The following is a 24,344-nucleotide window of genomic DNA, read 5'->3' as shown; positions in this document are numbered from 1 at the left end:
GATCGGCAAAGCAAGAGCAGCATACCTACAGCTGAAAAACATCTGGAGCTCAAAACAATTGTCAACCAACACCAAGGTTAGAATTTTCAATACAAATGTCAAGACAGTTCTTCTGTATGGGGCAGAGACGTGGAGAACTACGAAAGCCATTATCCAGAAGATACAAGTGTTTATTAACAGCTGTCTACGCAAGATACTTCGGATCCGATGGCCAGACACTATCAGCAACAAGTTACTGTGGGAGACAACAAACCAGATTCCAGCGGAGGAAGAAATCAGGAAGAAGCGCTGGAAGTGGATTGGGCACACTTTGAGGAAATCACCCAATTGTGTCACAAGACAAGCCCTCACATGGAATCCTGAAGGTCAAAGGAGAAGAGGAAGACCAAAGAACACATTACGCCGAGAAATAGAGACAGACATGAGAAGAATGAACAAGAATTGGATAGAACTAGAAAAGAAGGCCCAGGACAGAGTGGGTTGGAGAAAGCTGGTCGGCGGCCTATGCTCCATTGGGAGTAACAGGCGTAAGTAAGTAAGTAAGTACATTTGTTTTATTTCTCCAATACACCCATCTATTCAATTGGATTGATGTTTCTCTTTGTTTATTGCCACTACAATCTGTTTGAATTGCTATCGTAGGTTCCGCATTCATCTTATTGATTTATATAGACTACCTTATTTTATCACTGTGTACTCAACTGTTTGCTTTTTGTACATCAACTGTGGTCGTTGGATGTTTAAAAAGGTTTAAATTTTTTGCAATCCCAAACCTATTAGGTTCAAACATGAGACTTCACAAATCATGGATCGAATATCAAGCTGATGTACTGACTACCGATCGTGTAGTGGTGAATTTTAATATAAAAAAGTCATTAAGTAATTTCTAGGTGATGGATTTCAGGGCAAAACATTCACCCTTGAGTGCAAGAGTGGAATTATAGTCAGTGACTTTTAGGAAATACAAGAATGTTTGTTGAGATTGTGAGGGAAGTTAAAATTAGGATTTAGGGTTATTCATAGAGTTAGGAATAGATTATAGGGTTAGTGTAAACTTTACTATAGGGGTTAGGGTATCTATAAACTAACCCTAAACTGTAATTTTGACCCTATGATCCAACGGTACAGAACTTATACGCAACGTTGTAAATTCATTAATCATATCAAATCGATATATTCTTCGAAAATTCTTTGGTTTCATCTTTAAAATTTTTCGTTAATATTTCTTTTCACAACCACTCAAGAAGTCGCTGAAGTTCGTCTATATAATCAAACTTTATTTATATTGTTAATTCCATTTGGAAAGAAAAAAAATTTGACTCATCTACCATATAACATGATCAGTATTTTAATGTGAAATGGCTCTGTGGAGAACTTTGTATATTATGTGAGGGTAATTTCCATAAAAAACACATCCTTGCCCTGGAAAAGCATTTAAAGTCAAAGCATACTAGAGGGTTGTTTCGCATTAGTTTTTCAGTATCCCTCAGTAGTATGAACTCACGACGTCATATAAAATTGATCCCAGAGCCTATAGGCTTCGTGTGCTGGTATTTTAGAGCTTCAGTAGAATAATGAAACAAAAGCACTATTATTTGATCTCATTTCACATTAGACCTAGCCAACACTCTTCAATTTTCATAGTAGAAAACCTCTGTTGAGTAAGCATAGAATCTTTTCAAAACGATGCGTAGAACACTGTAGTGAACTATGACTCATGAGTAAAGTGCAACTCGAAGCCAACTTTATTGAATCTGAAGTAGACTAATTAGTGTCTTAATTGCTTCTATATCTAATGAATGATAATTTTCAACTTCTGCTAAAAAATGCATACGTTTATATACTGACCTCATTATAATTTATTACATACTTTCGTTACCAATAATTATCCAGCTGAAAGTATCGAATTCCTTCTTTCTTAATGACAAAGTCATAAAAAATAGGGAATATTAATTATTCAAGAAAACTTAATAAAAAACTATCGATTGACGTACGGGTTTTGAATTTTGGAATGTGAAAACATTGGATTTCAGCTCAGTGGTCAGATAATGCTCATTTCGAGGCATAGATATACCAGGTCTCACATCTGTTGAAATTGTAAAAGCAGATTGCTAAGAAGCCCAGACCATGAGAAAACACTTATCCAGCACTCTCTGTTTCCGTTGATTTAAAAATCTGAAAAAATTCCCATACTGTGATTTAGAACAACATATATGGGAATTTTTTAAATTTTGAAGTCATATGGGGATCCGATTGCATATAAGGTACTGAATGAGTTCCTTAAGTTTAATGCTTATCTCACAGAGGCGAAAACATCGTTGGAGTTTATTAATGTTTCCATTGATTGTCTAGACTAGGTTGACCCATAATGTCAAACTATACACTATGGAGTGGGATGAAATATACATAATAATAATATTATTAATATTAACAATAATAATAATGGCAATAATAATAATAATAAAGGTTCACAATTTTACAGACTATCTCTTATGTTCTGAGTAGATTTATCAAGCTAGTTTTTGTTATTAAACAAATGCCTTAACAGTTACGTTACTTTGACCATTGTGTATATATGTATGTATCTAAGATTTTGTGACGTTTATATATTGTACTTTTAGGCTTATCGATATACTTTCTGTAACTTTATTAAGTCCAGGTTCATTATACCGACTAACACAACCTACACACATAAATATGCATAGTTTATGCTTAAGCATAACACCATTACAACAACAAAAGATATGTGCATTTTAACTTACCAAAAACAAATCGCCGTTTGGCATTAAGACAACACTGTATAACTAGTCATGAAAGTAACGTAGTTATTATCGCTTTTCAAATTATAAAAAGGAACCGGCTCCAGTTGGAAATTTACGTAATACCTAACATTTCCACTCAAGTTTAAGGTTGATAAACAGTTGTTTACTAAAATCTGCGTAGGATTATATCACATATCTACTAGTCATACTTCAGTTAACGATACACGTCGAGGTGGAGGGTATTTGTAGCGAATATTCCAGACATTTTGGCCGGTGACGCTTTATAACGTGTTATCAGTTATAAGTAACCTACCAATACCATCCATCTCCTAAACGTTTCGTGTCGGTCACAGAATAAAACACCTGGTGCAATTTCAGGATAGTTTGATAACTTTATTTTATTAGACAACTACTTGAAGTTGTCTGTCTGTTCTAAAAAATTCTAATTACTAAAACTAAGTTTTATTTTCTTCAATAGGAATTTTTTATCTGAATTCTTTTTTATTAAGGCTTTTGAAAGTAAACTATAAATTGTCTCATATGTTTTCAGTAATCTATGTCCCTGACTGATGGTTCATATATGATGTAGTTAATAAGCTGTTCTGCAAAGACGTATATACTTTGCCTATTGTATTATAGATTGTAAGGGTTTCCAAACTCTATTTTTCTTGTTTTTCATGAATGAGTTTCTTCAGTTTCTCTGTGTTTGCGTTTGAATTCATTGAATGAATGTTACGATATTGCTTCAAGTTCGCTGATTAAAATTCATAGTTCTATACGTTACATCTGTACTTTTAGTTCTAAATTAATGATCTCATTAATTAGAAATATCTGCTTCTTCAAGATACCACACTTGACATCGTTATTATAGAAGGAGGGAAACGTAATAAGATGGAATGAGAAGCAATTGAAGTTGTAGAATATCGAACACAGAAGTATATTTGTAATGTTACTATTAAGGACTGAATAAACCGGTTTTTGCTGATAATAAGAATTCTTTAAATCAATACACGATGATTACAAAATGGATATTAAACTTCGGTGTAAAAGATGAGTACTTGGTTTAAGTTTCGTTTTGAATAATAAAGACATTGGGACGTCTATTGTATCCCATTCATTCTTGTTTTTCGTTAATATTTTTCAATTCGAAACGATCAGTACCAGTAATAGTTGGGTTTGGGAAATATTGCGTAGATTTAGATTGATACATTAGTAAATAGTAACCAGTATCATGTTCACCTCATCTTGTATTGGTTGTGTGAATCTTCCTTTTGAAGTTTAGGATTGCAAATGATCAATCTCTTACTGGTGTATGTGTCGAAGTGAACAACAATATCTGGACGTAGGTACGCCCAGCTGACGATTCCGAAATAGGATGAAACGCACGCCCTGGATTCCACTGCTAGCCACCATCCGTTTCTGCTTATAGTATTATGTTCTTCTGGTCCTTATTACAAGTTGGATTCTGTTGACCAATTTACCATGTAGTCGCTAGGTCAAGTAATTTGATACCCATCAATAACATTTGATTAGTATTATGGACTAAGCAAACGTGCCATTGCTCAGTATTTAGTGATCAACCACCACAAATATCTCAGTTTTGTGTAAGCTAGTTACTGCACAGAGTTTAATGGTGATGTGTTACACTGGGATTTCGAGTGATACGAGTTCTTATCTCACAGAGAATATTACTGTCCTCATAAATGCAGGTACGCCATGAGGTCAAGCGCCAACTGATACAGAGAATGGTTCCGAATTCTCATCCCTACTAACACCCAATATTTCAAAATAGTGTATGTGATGTCAAGCCAATTAAACTAGTGACCACACTGAAGTTTGATCAATAAAATTCGACCAACATTTTATAACTGGGTATTCATAACCTTAGTTACCATTCGATGATTTTTCAAATTCACAAACACTCACTACCGGTACCTAAACCACTTATTTAAACACTAACAGTAACCTGACAATAGGAGATCTAAACTAGGGATTCGTCTAACACGGACACTAGTACGATCAATAAAAATGGTTATTGGTAATCATTTTCAATTTTTAGCATACGTAAAATAAAATAAGACAAGGTTAAGAGTGATAGAAAGATATTGTATAGTCATTTATATGATTTAATTACTTGAAATTGATTATAAAAATATTTTCAATGAATAATCGATTTAAAATAGGCAATTCATTAGAGAAAAGGAAGGGCGCACTTAATTATATCCTGTTGGGTGAATTACAACTGTCACTAGTCGAATCATTGATTTGAACGTAAAATTATTTCAAGTTGTGTTTTTCTGTACATTTGTATGTTATCCAGTGTTTTTGTAAACATTTAAATTATCTTATATATATATATATATATATATATATATATATATATAATTGTTTTGTTATTTTGTCACACCATAAAAACTGGTATAATGGTCATAAATCTTTATTATCATATCACAAGTTATTTCGAGTAAGATCATCTGTAACTTGCTTACTACATGTAGGTTTATGTTATTAATATTCATATCTGGTTCGCCGAATCCGTATCGTTGCAACTTGGTTCGTAGCTGTCTAATTATTATTACACTTGAGATACTTGAAGATGGGCCCTATATTGCTGGTCGTTTTACAATTTTCCAAGTGTTTGTGAACTGTTCTATTTCTTCTCACTTATGTGAAATGCAGAGGTTGAACGAGTTTAGCTCACAGTATATCGTTTACCAAAAGGTTGAGATAGGAACACATAAGCTCGTTTGGTTAAAATGTTTGGTGGCTGCTGGTAGTCAGTTGGATGTATTGCATAAACCTACATTTCTTAGTAGTCAAAACTTGGCAACATGTTGTATCAGTTACTCAGAGGATTGTAATGAGTCTTTATTCAGAGTTACGACATAGGTTAACAATAGTTAGTTAATAATTGTGTATCCAATTTAGTCTTGGGTGAAATGTACTACAACCTAAATTATCTACTAGCAAAATTTTCGACTGTGGTATCATCAGTCTCAGCTTTGGCCTCCCTCAAGAACACAGGTACACCGTGAATCACTATGATCATTTCAAGAAAACTGACATTTTTCTTTATCCTTTAATTTCGGTCACTTACTTCTAGGTAATGAAATAGAACAAGGCAGCGTAAGCGATAAAGTGGATGCTGGTGGCGCTGTTGATGTTGGCTTAAGAGGTAGTGGGGGTACAGGGACTGATGTGAATGAAAAAGATATACTTGATGATCAAGCGGGTGCAGGCAAACGTATAAAGAAACTAGGTGGTCTGGCGGTTCGTCCCCAATATTCAACCAAGAAACAAGATTTTCAAGTAAGTTTTCTACAAAGATATTTGCTCTTGAGGTAGATATGAGTCAAGCAAGCCACAATGTTTTAATTATATATATATATATATACATTGATCAGACCTGTTTTCGATTGATCGCACCTAATATTCTTGCTTCTTTCCTTAGTACTATTTCAACGGGTTAATTTGATCTGGTAATTTACTCTCTATGACCTATGAACTATGTTTCATGTTAATTGGTATTGAGTCAACAAGAAATGTCTGCAATAATAAAATAACGGGTGTCCATCGTAGGATTTAATTCACGATAGTTTTTTCTTTGCTAATGTAAACATGAAAGTAAGTAATCCTAGATAATCTTGAATACGACAAAATCATTATTTGAAATAACATGATATCGTAATGTACAAATTCGAGTTTCCGGCGAACAAATGGTTGGTAGTCAAATGGTTAAGCTAGTGTTTAGAAAGCAAAAGCTGGTATCCATTCGATTGCTGCTCGGTGATGACTTTCTTTGTCAATAGTAGTAAATAATATAGAAGGAGTAGAAAGAGGTGCTACTCGAGGACATGAATTTTCCAGAGTATAGAATTTACAAACGGAGGCATAAATTGGAAACCATGCCTTTGAGTTTTTTACAATCCGAATACCGTAAGTCACAATATCAAATTAGTGTATTAACGAATACATGAATTACTCATTCGAAAAAAATTCGTTCTCAAGTAAAAGCTAGACATTAGCCATCTTCATGTGACTGATTAGTATGTAGCTGGTTGAAACTTACTGATGCTATCAGACTGAAGAAAGCAAGTAGATTGGATGAATATTTGATTTATAACTTAACGATTACATGTAGAATGTTTATACAGTAAAACATTACTTAATCATAAAGGTTTTCAACTTTAGTAGATCATCATAGATTAGTGCACTAAGCTTTAAAATACTGTATTTATGTGAAAACTGTGGAGTTGTTTTACTACTCTCACCATAACGTAAAGTCATTTATGGAAGACAAAGTGATCTTATGATCTACTGTCATTCTAATTAAATCGTCTAACTCTAAATCCTCTTCTGATGAATTAAATTATGTAACCAGCTATATTAACAATAATAATTGTCCAGTGGTGCAATCTGAAACTTATTTAATAGCGAGGAATAATCATATGCTCACTAGTGACTGGCTTCAAGAGGTATTTCTTCGAGTTCTAGTGAGAAGCAGTGACAAGCGGAGTTCAACCATGTCTGTCGTGAAATAGTAACTCACTGAAGACAATGGTGGATGGTTGCTCAATTTCGTGGATTGGTTGAAGCTAAACATTAACACCGTTGGGTGCCAGCTCAGTGGTCTAATGTTTAAGCGCTCTCGCGCGAGACTGATAGGTTCTGGGTTCGAATCTTGCGGGGTGGGATCGTGGATGCGTACTGCTGAGGAGTCCCACTGGGACAAAATGGCCATCCTATGCTTCCAGGACTTCACTGGTGTTCTAGGTTCAATTGACCCATGAATTCAAATACAAAATTGCTAAAATCTCCATGAAACCCCTTCTGACAATAAATTTCTATAAATATCATCGATAACACTAAAAATGCAAATTGTTCTTAATACTAACCAGTGTTTTACAGAGAGATTTATTAAGGGAAATTATTCTCATTAAATTTTCGTTACATCAGTGTGAGTATCAAGGAAAAATATCTGTTTCGTTCTAGTTCATGACTTCTAAGCCTTGTGCATTCATGATTGCCTCAGAGACTACATTGATCAGACCTGTTTTCGATTGATCGCACCTAACATTCTTGCTTCTTTCCTTTGTACTATTTCAACGGGTTAATTTGATCTGGTTATTTACTCTCTGAAGAAGTGGCGTACTCTGAGTCACGAAAGGTCATACAATTTAAGAATTTGATTTTTCTACTCATTGGGATATGAAAAATATATTATTTTTATTTATCACACTCAACACGTTTAAGTTTTACCTTTGGATATGATATCAATGAACCCTAAGACATTTTCAACTATATTTAATCCCTTTGTGACATGTAGTGCAATATTTAATTGCTTAACCCTTGACTTAGTTCAGTTCCATTCATGACGGTTCACTTCATGGGTCATCTAAAAATTCATCTATTCAAGCCGGTTACTAATGAGCACATTGGTATTGTGAGAAGAGATTTTATAGATTAAGGGCGATTTCTTCCAAAACCTGGCATAACTTCAATAATACTAGTGCAGTCGCCTGCTTTTAAGACTAATCAGTAACATGATCGTTTATCCGAATTTAATACCAGCGAAAAAAAATTATAAATTAGGTTCACAATCCACCCAACACGATAATATGATATACATACGATATTTTATACTCGAAAGCACAGACACCAACCTCTGAACTGCTACCCAGTAATGAGAAGTTTTCTACTGTTAAAGACCAAACAAAAGATAGAACTTTACTCACTTACTTACTTACGCCTGTTACCCCAAATGAAGCATAAGCCGTCGACCAGAATTCTCCAACCCACTTGGGCGTTCCTTTCTAGTTCTATTCAGTTGTTGTTCATTCTTATCATATCTGTTTCCATTTCTCGGCGTAATGAGTTATTTGGTCTCCCTCTTCTACTTTGGCATTCAGGATTCCATGTGAGGGCTTCTCTTGTGATGCAGTTGGGTGATTTCCTCAATGTGTATCCTGTCCATTTCTAGCACTTCTTCCTGATTTCTTCCTCCACTGAAATCTGGTTTGTTCTCTCCCACAGTAACTTGTTGCTGATAGTGTCTGGCCAACGGATCCGAAGTATCTTGCGTAGACAACTGTTACTAAACACTTGTATCTTCTGGATGGTGGCTTTCGTAGTTCTCCAAGTTTCTGCCCCATGCAGTAGAACTGTCTTGACATTTGTATTGAAAATTTTGACCTTCGTGTTGATTGACAATTGTTTTGAGTCTCAGATATTCTTCAGTTGTAAATATGCTGCTCTTGCTTTGCCAATCCGCACCTTCACATCTACATCAGATCCACCGTGCTCATCAATGATGCTGCCCAGATATTTAAAGGTTTTTACATCCTCCAAAACTCTCCGTCAAGTGTGATTCGATTGGTGCATGTTGTGTTGTATCGGAGAGTATTGCTTTTTCCTTTGTGTATGTTGAGACTTACTGCTGCTGAGGCTGCTGCCAGAAGTCAGGAAGTATAAAAGAAGCTTAGAAAGTGTAAAAAGCAATGATGTCCATAAGGTTATGCGTGACTTTGAGTTTCAAAAGGCCTCAGAATCATGAAAAAATAACTAGCTACCTTTTAAATTTTACTTAAAAATTCCCAGAGTGATGACTGGTTGAAAATATTTTACATTTTCCCCGGTTTCTGTAGTCTTTTTCGAGGAACTATGGAAAACCAAAAATTATATCAAGCGATAGAAATTTGAAAATTTCCATACTTGAAATAAAACATAAAATAAATTTCAAATATATAAATGTTTGCTTAGAAACCTGTTAGATTGCTAATTTTAGCTTCATATAAAATTTCATGTTCATTAATTCCAGTGATCTCATTGACACAAATCAATGTCGATCTACTTCTACAACAGTTTTTTTATGAAGACCAGCTGAAGAAAAACTCGTGAATTATTTTAAATAATTATACACCGTTAAATGGCTTTAAGATCTTAGACAATCTTAGTCAATCAAAAAGCAGAAAATATGAATGGATGAGATATAATACTCAAGTCAAAGAATTAAAAAAGAATATATTATTTATACGTGTCTGATAAACGTCCCTAAGTTGCTCATACGTTATTAAGCATTACGGTTAGAATATGGATTCATGATAAGATTTGAAGTTGGCCAATCTATATCATAAATAAGCAATCCAAGCCTAATTCCTCGTTCTGATATGCTTTGAATATTAAGATGATTCTATATATCTTTTGGGTCCGAGTATACCACACAGCCAAGTTGTAGATCGGTTAAATTAAAATTAGCAAATTAATGTCCGAGTTCAATATCTTACTGTTGACTGCACTGGGGTGTGAAAAACACAAGGTGTTTTCCTCGAAAAACCGGCATCTGAATCTCATCCAACCAAAGGTGGACAGGAAAGATTAGCTTCAAGGGACGTACTGTTGTACTTTGGTCATGAAAGAGTTAATGCCTCGCCCGCACAAGGTATTACGTCAAGGAAGCAAGAAAAAGGCTTATGGGGTTGGAACCTCATGGATCCAGAATCATCAAGAAATTCTTCAAATACTTTATCCAGTGCTATGTACCTACCAACGATAGCATTGGAGACGATAAAAGTCAGTTTTACAAGATTGTACAGAAATACCTAGGAAAAGACCTAATCATCTTGATGAAGAACCGAAATGCCAAAGTAGGGATGAACTACACCGGGTATGAATATATCATGGGACGAAGGGGAATGGGAGACAGGAATGAAAATGGCAAGAAATTTTCAAATTTATGTGCCTTGAACAAAACTGCTATAGGTGGCACCATATTTCATAAATTACATGAGTTTAACGAGATAAAACTACAACGAATCAGACCGAATGCATGAGTATCCTTGAAGAGTTCAAAAAAAATCCATGGAAGATGTGAGAACAAAGAGAGGCACTGTTGTCGATTTAGATTCCTTCTTGGTGGTGGAAACTATGAAACTCAAGCTAAATGATAGCCGTATAGCTGGAGAAACCTCATCACAGATGTTTAATACAAACTTTCTTTGAGAATCTGACAAACTCATATATATCACACAACAAAGGAACTACCAGGGAAATATAATAAACCAGAGTAACCAGTCAGGAACAAAGAAAACAATACAATAACCAAAACTAAAAAACAGCGGAATAGATGGGTAGAACACTTTGAAAAACTCAGGAATAAGCTAGCCCGACTGAACCGAATGGACATCGAAACAACACCTACAGACCTCCCTACAGATGTCACTCCACCAACGACGAAAGTAATCAGGATGTCCATCAGACAAATCAAGAGTGGGAAGGCAACAGGATACTCCACGTTTTATTCAGAAAGATCTGAAAGGACGAATAAGAACCAACAGACTGGAAACGAAGGTACCCTATCAAGATGTCAAAGAAAGGAGATCTTAGCAAATGTGAGAACTATAGAGACATCACACTACTAATAGTACCGGTAAAAATTCTTGATTACGAGAAAGCATGTGACGGAGTGGAAATGAGAACCTTATAAAAACTTCTTGGGGATTAGGATGTTTCTGAGAAAATTGTCATCATCGTGCGACCAACTAGAGTGCAAAGTCGTACATAGAGAGCACATGATAGATATATTCAAAGTGAAGACCGATGCCAAACAAAGCCGCTTACTTTCTCCATTTTTTTCTTTCTTCTGATGATTGGTTGAATTGTAGAGACCCTACAATTCTGAGGGAAGGCAGAAGTCAGATGCGACTGGTCGATTTGAACTTCGTAGATGACCTAACTCATCTATCTCATTCAGGGCAACAAATGCAGATGAAGATAGCTAGTGTAGCAGAAGCCTGTGCAGAGGTAGGCTTTGACACAAAGGAAAAGCAAGATAATGAAATTCAATACAGCTATCACCAACTCAATCAAACTTGATGGAGAGGCTCTGGAATAGTTTGAAAAGTTTACTCACCTGGACAGAATCATCAATAAACAAGGAGCATCTTATGCAGATGTAAAGGTATGAAGTAACAAGGGAAGGACAACATTCTTACAGTCGAAGAGCATTTGGAACTCAAAAAAAACAGTCATCCAACCTCAAAGTCAGAGATTTCAATACAAACATCAACACGGTTCTACTGTACTGAGCTGGAACTTGGAGAACTATCACAAGCGTCATCAAAAAGTACAGGTATTTATAAACAACCGTCTATGGTTGGTTGGAGAATCCTTTTTGGGCTGCTCGTGCTCCATGAGGAGTTGCAGGCCAAAGTAATTAGGCAATGTCAAATTGGTCAACAAAAATCACTTTCTATGATCCTAGAATCTTGTGCTCTCAATGCGTTATGTATTTTCCAAAAACATGCTTTTATTGTTAATCGGCTGCTAAAACCGAAGTTGTGAGGGGTTCAAATCCGGACTCTAAAAACTTAGAGTCCAATGCTTGAACTGATAAGCTACCATTTATTGTGACTACTTTCACTATTACTACTGTTATTCTTAATATGATTATTACTTAACCATGGTTAAAACTAACTACATTCTATTATTTTTTTTATCTCCCTATAAATCTGTTTTTATTTTGATCTTTTTCTGTATATGACAGAACAAGTTTACACACGTATATAACATGGTATTGTTGTTACTATCATTATTATTAAGATATAAGTGGATGATACATAAAAAATAATTGGCATACACGCCAGACAGTAATATTTGTTTGTTTGTTTCCAGCTAAAGTTTCTATTCTTCCGAACTATGCTACATACTGCTGTTGTTAGATAACGTGTGTTTACCTTAAATCAGAGCGGTAAACAATGTAAACAGTACCAGTAAATAAACAAATAAGTAGGTGATAACATTAAAGATTACCAGGTTTTCTCTCTTTTCATATCATTTTATTTAAACCGATAATATCTCCTAAAATGTATATTTCACCGAGACATTTATATGAACGCTTTTTAAAATTCATCATTCATTCAAAACTCAAGCATACGTTTATCTATTTTTTTGTTTGGACTGCTAATTGTCTCTATTTGTTCGATGTTAAAGTTAAAACACCAAACACGTTATAACTTGAATAACAACAATGAATGAAACTGATATGAAAATACGATTCTGGTGTTCATTTCTCGAGGTAACCACACTGACAAGTCTTCCCAAGCATGCGATACTCGTTTAGACTATGGTTATTAGAATATTAACTTACAGTGTATTTTCGTAAGCTTTGTCAGCTTTTTAAAATTGATTGATCACTGGACGGTGATCATTGTCGTGTGTGTTAGGTCCTTCTCTGTGCAGATCGAAGCCTATCGACCAAGTTCCAATGTGGTAACTAGTCTAGGTGACTTGACATTGCGTGCACTATGTTGAGATAAGATGGTGGTTGGAGGTAGTCGACAGGAAACCCTAGACCCAGGTTTCGTGCTATTTGGCAAGGTGTACCTGTTATCTTGAGGGAACTGATACTCCCTGGCGGATCAGCACCCAGTGATCAATCAGTTGAACAAACATCTCAGTCCTACAGGAGGTCAGGGGTGGCCCGGATAGCCCAGAGGTAACGTCTCTGACTATGAAGCTGGGCGACACGGGATCGAATCTGCCAGAGAGCATCATTTCCCTCAAGAATAAAGGTAGGTCTTGCTGACAAGTGCCAAATAGCACGAAATCTAGGATCAGGGTTTCCTATCGACGACCTTCAGCCGCCATCATAGCTTCGTAAGCTTTGTCAGCATTGCTGTTAGTACTTGCTTATAAGTGCTAAATAAAACAGGCTTTCTACAGATTGCATCCAACCCTAAACTAACATCAAGACTATTCAGTACACTGAAAAAATGTCATTAGAATTTGATCAAGTCTAAGAACTGGACAAGCACAGAACTGAGTACCACTCACCTACTATCCTTGAACATTTATTTAAATATTTTTTACTCACTTACCTATTTGTGCATGTTACCCCTCATGAAAGCATAGGCCACCGATCAGGATTCTCCAACAAACTCTGTCCTTGTCAATCCTCTTCAGTTGTTTCAAACCGTTATTCACTATTTTGATGTCTACCACTTCATCCCGACACAATATGTTCTTTAATCTTACTCTTTTCATTTTTCCCTCAGGATTCCAGGTTAGGGATTGCATCGTGATGTTTTTTAGTGATTTCTGCAATATATTTCCTATCCGTCTTTAACATCTTTTCCAAATATCCTCTTCAGTTGGAAGTTGGTTTGTACTTTGCCACAGTAGGTTTTCGCAGATGCTATCAGGCCAACGGCATTGAGTATCTCGCATAGAAATTGTCTATAAATACCTGTACTTTTTGATGACGCTTGTGATAGTTCTCCAAGTTCCAGCTCAGTACAGTAGAACCGTGTTGATGTTTGTATTGAAATCTCTGACTTTGAGGTTGGATGACTGTTTTTTTTGAGTTCCAAATGCTCTTCGACTGTAAGAATGTTGTCCTTCCCTTGTTACTTCATACCTTTACATCTGCATAAGATGCTCCTTGTTTATTGATGATTCTGTCCAGGTGAGTAAACTTTTCAAACTATTCCAGAGCCTCTCCATCCAGTTTGATTGAGTTGGTGATAGCTGTATTGAATTTCATGATCTTAATTTTGTACGTGATGGGGTTCCTAATCCATTGACCAACCCTCCACATTTATACGGGTTGGGAACCAGCGGTAACACAGGAAGGGTTCTGGTCGGAGTTTGTGTTTATCGAAACAGTATTATAATTCACGTTCTAGTACATAAAGATATAAATGTATTTTTGTAAATTCGATCAGTCCGTAGACCGTCAGAAATGTTGACCAAGCAGTTACAGCTCTGAGTTCGCGCGCGAGATCGAAGGTTCTATGTTCGTATCCCGTGAGTGTTATCATGGATGCCTACTGCCTAAGAGTCCTATAATAGTCGGAACGGCACCCCGGTGCTTACAGGTTTTCAATGGTGGCTTAACATCAATCAATTCATGATCTCAATCAAAAATATATATTCAGTCGGTAAATGTTAGCTTAAAATAATGTGAATAATAAGAATAACGGCACGCTGGGATACATGTTTTGGAAATAATGTTCTAGGCAGTATACTTCTGTCGGTTTATCACGAAACACAAACCTAATCTCAATATCAAAGTAGCATCTACAATAGGTTTTCACTCCTTCAATTCATATGAAGTCATAATACTATTTATGACAATTTATTTTGAGCTTAAGATAATAGTATACTTTTTTAACCTATACACTCATGGATGCTGTTTATCCGATAACATTGTCAATAGGCATAATGTAGATTAAATCTGGATAGCATTTCAATCCAGAGCACGCATTTCATCCTGTTTTGGGGCTTGTCAACCGAACGTACCTGCATTCTAGAGCTGATGTTCATTCTAAGATTCGAACAGGGTACCGTTCATTTAAACGCCAACGCGTTATCCACTTAGCTACTGATGCCAAATAGCTACTCATTTGTACAACAAGTAAACCAGCCAAGACTGAAAAACTTCAGTCAAACTATTGACAACGGAATAATCCAGGCTTACAATTTAATGGTACGTGTTATGAAACTAATGGGGGAGTATAACAGTTGAACACAGATGGATTCATACGGTAATGCAATATATCTGGCTAGGAAATTTAATAGGCATTTCTGAACAAAATTGAGTACATTCCGACAAGAGTAGGTGAAATGTTTAATCTTAACTATAACAACTCTGAACTTCGAAATCTACAACGATGAATGTAGTCTGTTTGTTATCAAACGATACTCTTGTATCTATTCTATTAGGTCATCAATATAACTGAAGGCAATCTGTTAGAAGCTGCAATTGGATCTAGGTTTAGTGCTAGTTGACAGTTGTCAAGATATAGTCTGTGTAGTTATGTCGAAACTGATGTTTACGATTGGATTGATACCCAATTCACCCAGTCTGTAGACACCAGCCCGCTAACTACTTTCTGGCTAAAACAAACTCCCTGTGCAATTGAGAGGCTTACACATATTTGATTTAGCTAAGTTTAGCTTACCGATGTAATAAATCATGAACCTGATCACTAAAACATTTACTGTGATATGCTAGACGTTTTTCTATTTATGAACCAGCACTAGCATTTTTTGGTTCATTCTATCCACTCATACCACATTTTTTCTCTCTCTTTTCTTAAATCAAATTAGATTCGCGTCAAAGTTATTGAAGCTCGTCAATTACAAGGTGCTAATATTTCACCAATATGTAAAATTACTTGCTGGAAAGAAAGTAAAGATACACGTGTTCGGAATTGTACAAATTCACCATTCTGGGATCAGACTTTTTTTTTCAATTTCTTTGATTCAGCTGCTGAGATGTTAGATCAACAATTAGTGTTCACTGTTTACGATTCACGTCGTCTTCGTCGTGATTCATTGATTGGTTCTTTCAAATTCGATTTGTCAATAGTTTATGAATGCGATCGTCATGCGATGTTAAATAAATGGTTACTACTATGTAATCCAGAAGATCCGATGTCTGGTGCCAAAGGTTATTTAAAAATATCAGTTGTTATTCTAGGACCTGGAGATGAAGCTCCGGTAAGGGTTGTTTCTTGGTTTCTGTAGTGTGGTTTTTCAAAGTGTAAATATGATGTTCAATAAGTAAGTTAGCTGAGATCACATGAGTTTTATTTTGTAAATTTTCATGTGAATTAATCTTATACCCTTCAAAACACTCCATCATATCAATATTTTAAAATATTCCTGGACGTTTTTAAAACGTAAACTGTATACCATTTTTATAATACCAAACTTAATTGCCAGGGACAAATGTTTCAGGAAGATTAGATTTTTGAACCAGGTTTTTCTAATCGGTTCAGTATTCAGTCAACTAATACAGGAAGGTTTTTGTACACAATATTCTCAATCGCATTGGTGTTTTTAAAATCATATACACTATCGAAATTCTATAATTTAGTCCATTTAAAATCATCTATACATTGAGACTTGATATGCTTTATGTTAGCATCGACTTGGGAGTTTGATGGTTATCATAAATAAGAATCCCAATAGCTCAGTTCGCGTATTTATTGCACAAACCATGTATATATGTTTTGAATACATGATATTTATTATTGTTTTTGATTGATCTCTCCATGAAAATGTTTAATTAAAAGACAGTACTTATAATCAGACTAAATCAGGATTATGTTGAATATCTAATTCATAGTTCAGTTAAAGTCACTTTAAGTTGGTCACTGAATGTTTTGTAAAATAACTAGACACCCAAACACTTACATTTTCACGTTTCATCATGCTGAGTTACTTTCTTGTGTTATTTTGATAATAATAAAACATTGTCATTATTATTTTTTCTCATCATAGATTATGAAAGTTGGTGAATCCGATGAGAAAGAAGATATTGAAGGGTTAGTAGAGCTGATTTATTTCTTTGTTATAAAATGACACATATAAACACATAATTATTCATATATTCACAATACATGTTCTAATGATTGTTTTCACAATTATTTGGCAAGCAAAAACAATAATTGTAAAAGTTAAATAACGTGTTATTCATGAGAATTGACTGAACTTTTAACCTCTGAAATATATGAATTTCTTCTATTTATTTTTTCTGAAAAAAAGAAAACTCGTTATATTCAGTTGAAATTACTTTCAGTATGGAGAATTGTGGAAGTTGTTGAATTTTATAGTTTTACACAATGGATTAGCTTTAAAAACTATTGAAAACCGAAAAGTAATGATCAGCTGTTTTGTACTGATAAGTGACTCCTAAGGAGCGCATATTTATGCTCATAACAGGAATTGAACTCAAAAACTTTAATCCTTAGGGAGCACCAAATCTTCATACCAATGAGTTTACATCTTTATCTTTAATCCAATCACGATATTAAGCAACAGATTTCCACTGTTTCTTATGTCTGCCCATTTATTTACAAAAAAAGTGTTTGGAAATGACTTATGATAATGAATCGAAGTTATTGGGATAAATCGCTAAAAAATTACTGAGTGAAGCAGTGGAGAATAATTTGGTTCAAGATTTTTCGAAAATGTTTACTGTTGAACAATCATGATTGTACTCAATCTTTTCAATCTGAAGATGAGCTTAGTATTATTTTGTCGACATAAAGTTTGTTGTTTCACATAATCAACTTCAATAGATTCATAACATAAAGCACGATTTAAAACGGATTTCTTAAAGATCTACTGTTTTAAATTTATTATGTTTTGTGCAATATGATTGTTCATAGTTGAAAGCGTGAGTCAATTGAAGCTAGACCACCATGGAAAACCTGGAAACACTGGACGGCCGTTTCGTCCTATTATGGGACTCCTCAGCAGTGCGCATCCACGAACCCGCTCTCGCGAGATTCGAACCCAGGACTTACCAGTCTCGAGCCGAAGCCCTTAACCGATAGACCACCAATTGACTCACGCTTTCAACTATGAAAAATACTAAATCTCCACAAAACCCCTTCTGATAATCAATATGATTGTGCCCAAAATAATAAGGATTTAAAATATTTCTTGTACAAAAGCTGATCTATTGGGACTAGATAGACCAGAACAGCTAATCCTGAGTTACATTTCAACGATAAGAATCGAACACAATTATTAAAGGTGAAGATGGGACTTAACAACAGAGCTTTAATCTTTCTAATCAAGACAACTAAATAAATATCATCATAACGGTATATATGGTATATAAGAACTTTCGTTTAAATAAGAGCGAATAGTTTCACAGTATTTGAACGCCGAGTTGATGTAAGACATTAAATAGGAATAATGTATATCTGTAAAATCTCAGTGAATGAATTTGAAGTAAATCCAACGTTTCGCCTGGCAATCTGATCCAAGCTTTTTCAAGGAAATATAGATTTAAGGTATAAATAGTGTTGCATTATTTTTTCTTATTAGTAAGAGATAAACATGTATTAATTAACAATATCATTCTACAGGTTTTCTTTCAACTAGTTTATAATCATTAACATTATGTTCATGTCGGTTCAAACTAATTTACACCATATACTTTTACTGAGTTGTAGTATTTTGCGCAAAATTATAATAATATAGCTAACTGATACAATTATTGGAGTAATTGAAATGACGAAAGTGTAGATTAGTCATTAGATAAAACCGTTAAGTCCATCTCTTTCCCCCAACCATTTAGGTTGCTAAAGACAGTACCACTGAACAGCTGAATGAATATTATAAGTAAATTGATAATGTCATAAAAGTTTACAATTGTTCAAGCTAAAATGATTTGTGCAACACTGAATGATTGGTCGATGATGATGATGACAATCGAATTTACAAAGCAATCAATTTTTTTTCACTTTTTTGTCAGTCATTTCAACCTTAACAATACCATTCGAAGTTAATAATATAACTTCTGTAAAATATCCAGTAACAAACAGACTATTTATTTTCAGAAATTTATGTGGAATTATGTTTATAACGTAATATTTAACAGAACAAAACTGTAGTTTCCTTCCATAATATATTCAATTTCTTAGTATTATTTGTTTGGATCTTCCCAAATAGGACGAAACGCGCGTCCTGGATTCCACTGCTAGCCACTATCCATCTTTATTCAATTTCTATTTAATCTTTCAAATTACTGATAATTCACTTGTGACACATCATTACTTTTTGTTTGTTCTATAGAAATCTACTCCGTCCAGCTGGTGTGCAATTAAGACCAGCAATTTTCAAAATTCTTTTATATATGGCTGAAGATTTGCCAAGAAGTAAGTGGACTTTCCTTTGTTTGAGTTTTGTCGTTTGAACAAAGTATCTATATTCTATAAAAGTCAGTCATTCAGTAAATAAATTGATCAGTTAACCAAAGATTAATAAAATAAAATTAGAGAGGATCAAAAATATATAACGATCCAAATTGCTACACTTCATGTTAGCCCAACCAAGGGTCTTGAAATAATAAAACTAATGCTAAAAAAACTGACTATTGAGACATCGTTAGTAAAGGTTTGAATTTTCCCTTTGCTGGTATAGTGGACTATTATTGATCAGTTTGAGGATATGTTTTCGGTCTAGAATACATCAAAAACCGGATAATACAAAGTCTTGAGAATGACTTCATACTAACTGAGCAAATTAGTAGATACCTAAATTCAGTAACGTCATAGGAGAAGCATTCAGATTCAAAGCCCTTGGTTATGAGTTTATTCTTAATATGAAGATAAAAAGTGAGATCCAAGTTCATCCATGTGAAGATTTCAAAATTGGACATATTGATTCCTCTGCAAGCCATCAATCAAAAATACACTAATTTATTTTTTATTTACAAAATTCCCATTTTTATAGTAAGAAAAATTTACGAAAGAAATATGCCTCTATTCAATGAATTCTCACAACAGACTCTACACTTATACGTTTAGTTCAATAATAAAAATCATCAGCTTATTTTAAGGCGCAGGCTTATTTTGAATAACGAAGTTGGTGAATTTAGAATAATTTCAATAAGTAAAGCTCAATGATCATGCAATCATGTAAGCAGGATCGTGAGTGTACACTGCCGAGGAGTTCCATAACTGTATGAAATATCTATGTAGTACACGCTTATTTTAAGTGACACCTCGATGAAGACTGATTTGTGATGTACATCACCTACGAATTGCAGTAATCTCCATTCAAACCCTTCTCTTAATTTGTGAATGTTATTATATCTACTATTTAGTGTATCATTGTATGAAGTATTGAGAATAAGATAGGTTATAAATACCAGTTAAGCGCTAAGTAAATCATTGAAACGTTTGGATGCAAATGGATAGATTAAATCAAACGAATCCTGTTTGTAAAAGTTTGGACATTAACTGATACACATCAAGTATATCCGGTTTTGCATAATATAAATAGCTGCTGAGTCATTGGGTTCCACGTTTATCACTATAATAAAAGTGACCATTATATCCCGAAGAGAATTACGAATGGTAACTTTTGAGAACTATTTATGGATCAATATGACACATATATTTTTATTGTATAATTGTTAACTAACTAAACTATTAATATTTGCTTCCCTCTTATTATAATCATTGACCTATGAATTATTATTATATGATTCACCGTGCTTGAGTCATTCCCAGTCTATCAATTACTATCTCCCTTATTCACAGCCACATTCGGCTAAATCTTGTACAAGTGTTGTTTTTTATTTTATGGTATATAAACCCAGTATGTTTGAAATAAATGGTTCATATTGCAGAGGCTGTTATTGGTGTTCTGGACTTAACAGATAGGGCGATGCGGAAAGCAAGGACCGATAAGGAGTCTAGACTGCTCGTACGGGTTTCGTGTGTCACTGTTCCGATTGATAATTCGCTGCTTTCTAATTGACAAACTTATCACGTTATACATAAACAGAGCACGCAGGCTACAAGATATAACGACTGACGTTTCACAGGCTATAACAGTGACCGAAGTTGATTCCTTTTGGATGGAAAACCCAAGTGTTTCATATCCTTATTGGAATTTTTTCCTCTTTTTAAAGCGGTTCGAACCTAACTACTTTTGCCAAAGTACTTCAGACATGGGAAGCGATGGCCTAACAGCTGCTGTATAGTTTGCTTAAACCATATGGAATGGGTTATATAATTTTAATAGAGAAAATATAATTTGACATTTGATAGTATGATCCTATGTGATGTTTAACTAGGATTTAACTAGCCAACAATATCGTATTTAGAATTACGTTTAACAATTCTAAATTAATGAGTTTTCAGTGAACCCAAGCATGAATTACCACTTTGGGGGTGATTAACTCATTGGAATTGAACTCCAGAACCTACTATGTATATTACAGATCCATAATATATTGAACCAATTTGCTTGAAGCCAGTGTCTAAAATTTGACAATTTAAGTTACCTCACTAAATAGCAAACGATAGTTGCGACTGGTGTATCCAGTGTTTGCTAGGTCGAAAATCTAACCAATCCTTAGGCTTTGCTAAATCTATAGCGTTTGAATTCGAAACATCAATAAGACGGATCAACCATGCGCACAAACATCTATTAAAATTTGGGTCTCTGAACATCACTATAAAATTTGAAAAGTTTGTGTCAAGTTAGTTAGCTACTTATGTTAATAATAATATGATTAGATGTTTAACATATATAAGTGCTGTACTCTTAGATTTCTTAAACTGTTGTTTGATTTCAGTGGATTCAGATGCCTTCAAAGGAATCAAAAATTTACTTACTACATCTGATGAAGAGAAAGAGTTTGTGGATCCCTATGCTCTTGTTTCATTTGCTGGGAAATCGGTTAGTTGTTAAATAAATGATCTCTTTCGTTTTTTATTAACCATTGATCATCATTTATCATTTGAACAAAATAGTTGTCCAGTGAACCCTAATGTTTTCGTGGCTCACTACGATATATCAGCGTGTGATGAGAAGTGAAGTTATCAGGCATGAAGCAAAAGTTAATAACATCGAAAATATCAAATTCCCCAAAATGAAATTAAAAACTAACAGATCTTATCCTGGTTTCCCTCTCTCACCCTACCTCTCTCTCTCTGTATATATATATATATATATATATATATATATATTCTTTTCACCTTTTCTACAACGATTGGACTAGTTTAATTCTTTCCGAATACCTTAATAACTTCAGAATGATATTTCATGTGATTTCACCCTGTTTTGTGTTTATTCAGTAGTGAGAACTATGATCATTCTATTGGTAAAGCTATCGCCTGTAAAATCACTTACGATGGGCATTAGAATAGAAAAAAAACTGTTTATGGAAGAAGTTGCTACTAAAATAATTAAACGAAGTTGTAAAACTTTATGGATGTTTATTTTCTCACTTCGTCTAGAATTTCATACAGTTATCAAATGGAACGGGATCGGATTAATATATCGAAGATAAGTACTGATATAAACATTTAAAATCAAGAACGATCCACCTATCTAGAAGTTAATATTTTGTCAAGGTTTTCAGAACATATCAATGTTTAGTTAAATCGTTTAAAATATAACTGATAAATTGAATGCCTGAATTCTAGAAATTGATTTGAATTCAAGACCACTGTCAAAAGTTTATTGACTACCACTAGAACTAAAATCTCATTGATTGACTTTGTGTATACATTATCCGTAACTAAATGGTATGAGCTGCGATGACAAAAAAATATTGAAATTCCCATTTATCACAGAAATATGACTAGATATCTCTTGGTTACTCATATTTCACTCTGTCAATTGAGCTGTCTACTACATTAAGTATGAATTAGATTTGTACGGTCAAAATTTAATTAACAATTAAATAAACTGACTATAAAACCGTGATTTACAGGAAAGTAGTAAAACAACTTAGGGAAGTGGTTATGCTAAGAAATTTCACAGTAGAAATTATTCTTTACGACCTCATCTTTGTAGAAAAAATTCGGAATGCTTTCTAGTTCAACAAAAATTGATTTCTTGGTGATATTCGTCACCAACTGATATTAGTTAAACTTACTCTAAACGCCAGCGAGAACTAGATAAGTGTCTCGACTTGTCATAAGGCTTCTATAAAGTTCTCAAAGATAATTAAAACGCATTAATTCACGAAATCTAGGTATCGCAGAGAATACGTTACTTTCAAACAACGGAGTTGGCATACAATGGTCTGAATTTCAAACTTCAATAAACTGGCAATATAATACTAATAATCCTACTTCTTATTAACAATTTATTATCTGGTATATACTTTCCAACCTTCTGTATTAGTTTGGATGATGTCATACTGTTTAACGCTTCTTAAATAACATTTTTTGGAGTACTTTCTTACATGTTGTATGGATCATAAGGTTGAAATTCATCATTACTTTATAGGTTATGGGAAACTTTCACTGTCGGTGAAATCCCCCATTCATGGTTTAACATCTCTTGGAAATGAGTTCATTACAATTAATTCCATTGATTCAGTAATCATCCATTTATAGTAACTTTTAAATCTTAATATTTCATATGACTGAACCAACTTAGTCTATTTTTTTCTTGATGAAGTGATTTTAAATACAAAACTTATAAAATTTCGACATATATACAAAACTAACTAAACAGTAAGAGAATGATTTTAAACCGACAGAAAGATTTCATCTAAGAACATTTATTTAATTGATTAATTTTATGGGCTGTGGGATTGTAAGGAGTTAGAACACATTATTGTTGCTAGATTTATCCAAAACGGTGTGTTATGGACAATTCTAGTGTAGCCTAGCCAAGCATCTGAAATGAAAAAAAATATGAATTTACTAACAGTTAGTGGTTGAAGGAACACCTTTAATGAAGAAAACATTCCAATATCCAGTAATGACTTACTAAACCAACAGAAAAATGAAAGAAATCTTTGACTGTGATACATACCAAATATGAAAATATTTAGAACTACTTACTGCTTTATTTGTTTGTTTTCTAGATTAAATCTAGTACAAAATATGGAACGGATCATCCTGAATGGAATGAAGAGATTACAATGAACATTCAGGTCAGTAAGGAATATTTTCATTACCTTACAAGAAAAATTAATAATTTGGGCAATACGTATAATATTGAAGCGATCAGTTTCCAGTCTGTGAATTACTATCTGTATTATAAGCAGATATAGATGGTGGCTATCAGTGGAATCTAGGACGAGTGTTT

At 34.1% G+C, this 24,344-nt stretch overlaps 1 protein-coding gene across 1 annotated transcript in view; it reads left to right on the top strand.

Annotated features, from left to right (window-relative positions):
• The window catches only part of Smp_141010 (fer-1-related), a 121,099-nt gene that overhangs the window by 31,437 nt on the left and 65,318 nt on the right, over positions 1 to 24,344 (top strand). The window contains exons 6-11 of the mRNA XM_018791741.1: positions 5,866 to 6,071; positions 15,870 to 16,262; positions 17,049 to 17,092; positions 19,356 to 19,438; positions 21,871 to 21,974; positions 24,121 to 24,189. Coding sequence (XP_018645156.1) covers positions 5,866 to 6,071; positions 15,870 to 16,262; positions 17,049 to 17,092; positions 19,356 to 19,438; positions 21,871 to 21,974; positions 24,121 to 24,189 — 899 coding nt within the window. The remainder of the gene's footprint in view (positions 1 to 5,865; positions 6,072 to 15,869; positions 16,263 to 17,048; positions 17,093 to 19,355; positions 19,439 to 21,870; positions 21,975 to 24,120; positions 24,190 to 24,344) is intronic.

The sequence above is a fragment of the Schistosoma mansoni genome (genome assembly GCF_000237925.1).
Source record: "Schistosoma mansoni, WGS project CABG00000000 data, chromosome 1 unplaced supercontig 0094, strain Puerto Rico, whole genome shotgun sequence".
NCBI classification, from domain to species: Eukaryota; Metazoa; Platyhelminthes; class Trematoda; order Strigeidida; family Schistosomatidae; genus Schistosoma; species Schistosoma mansoni.
Note: the sequence above shows the minus strand (reverse complement) of the source record. Positions and strands in the feature narration are given on the sequence as shown.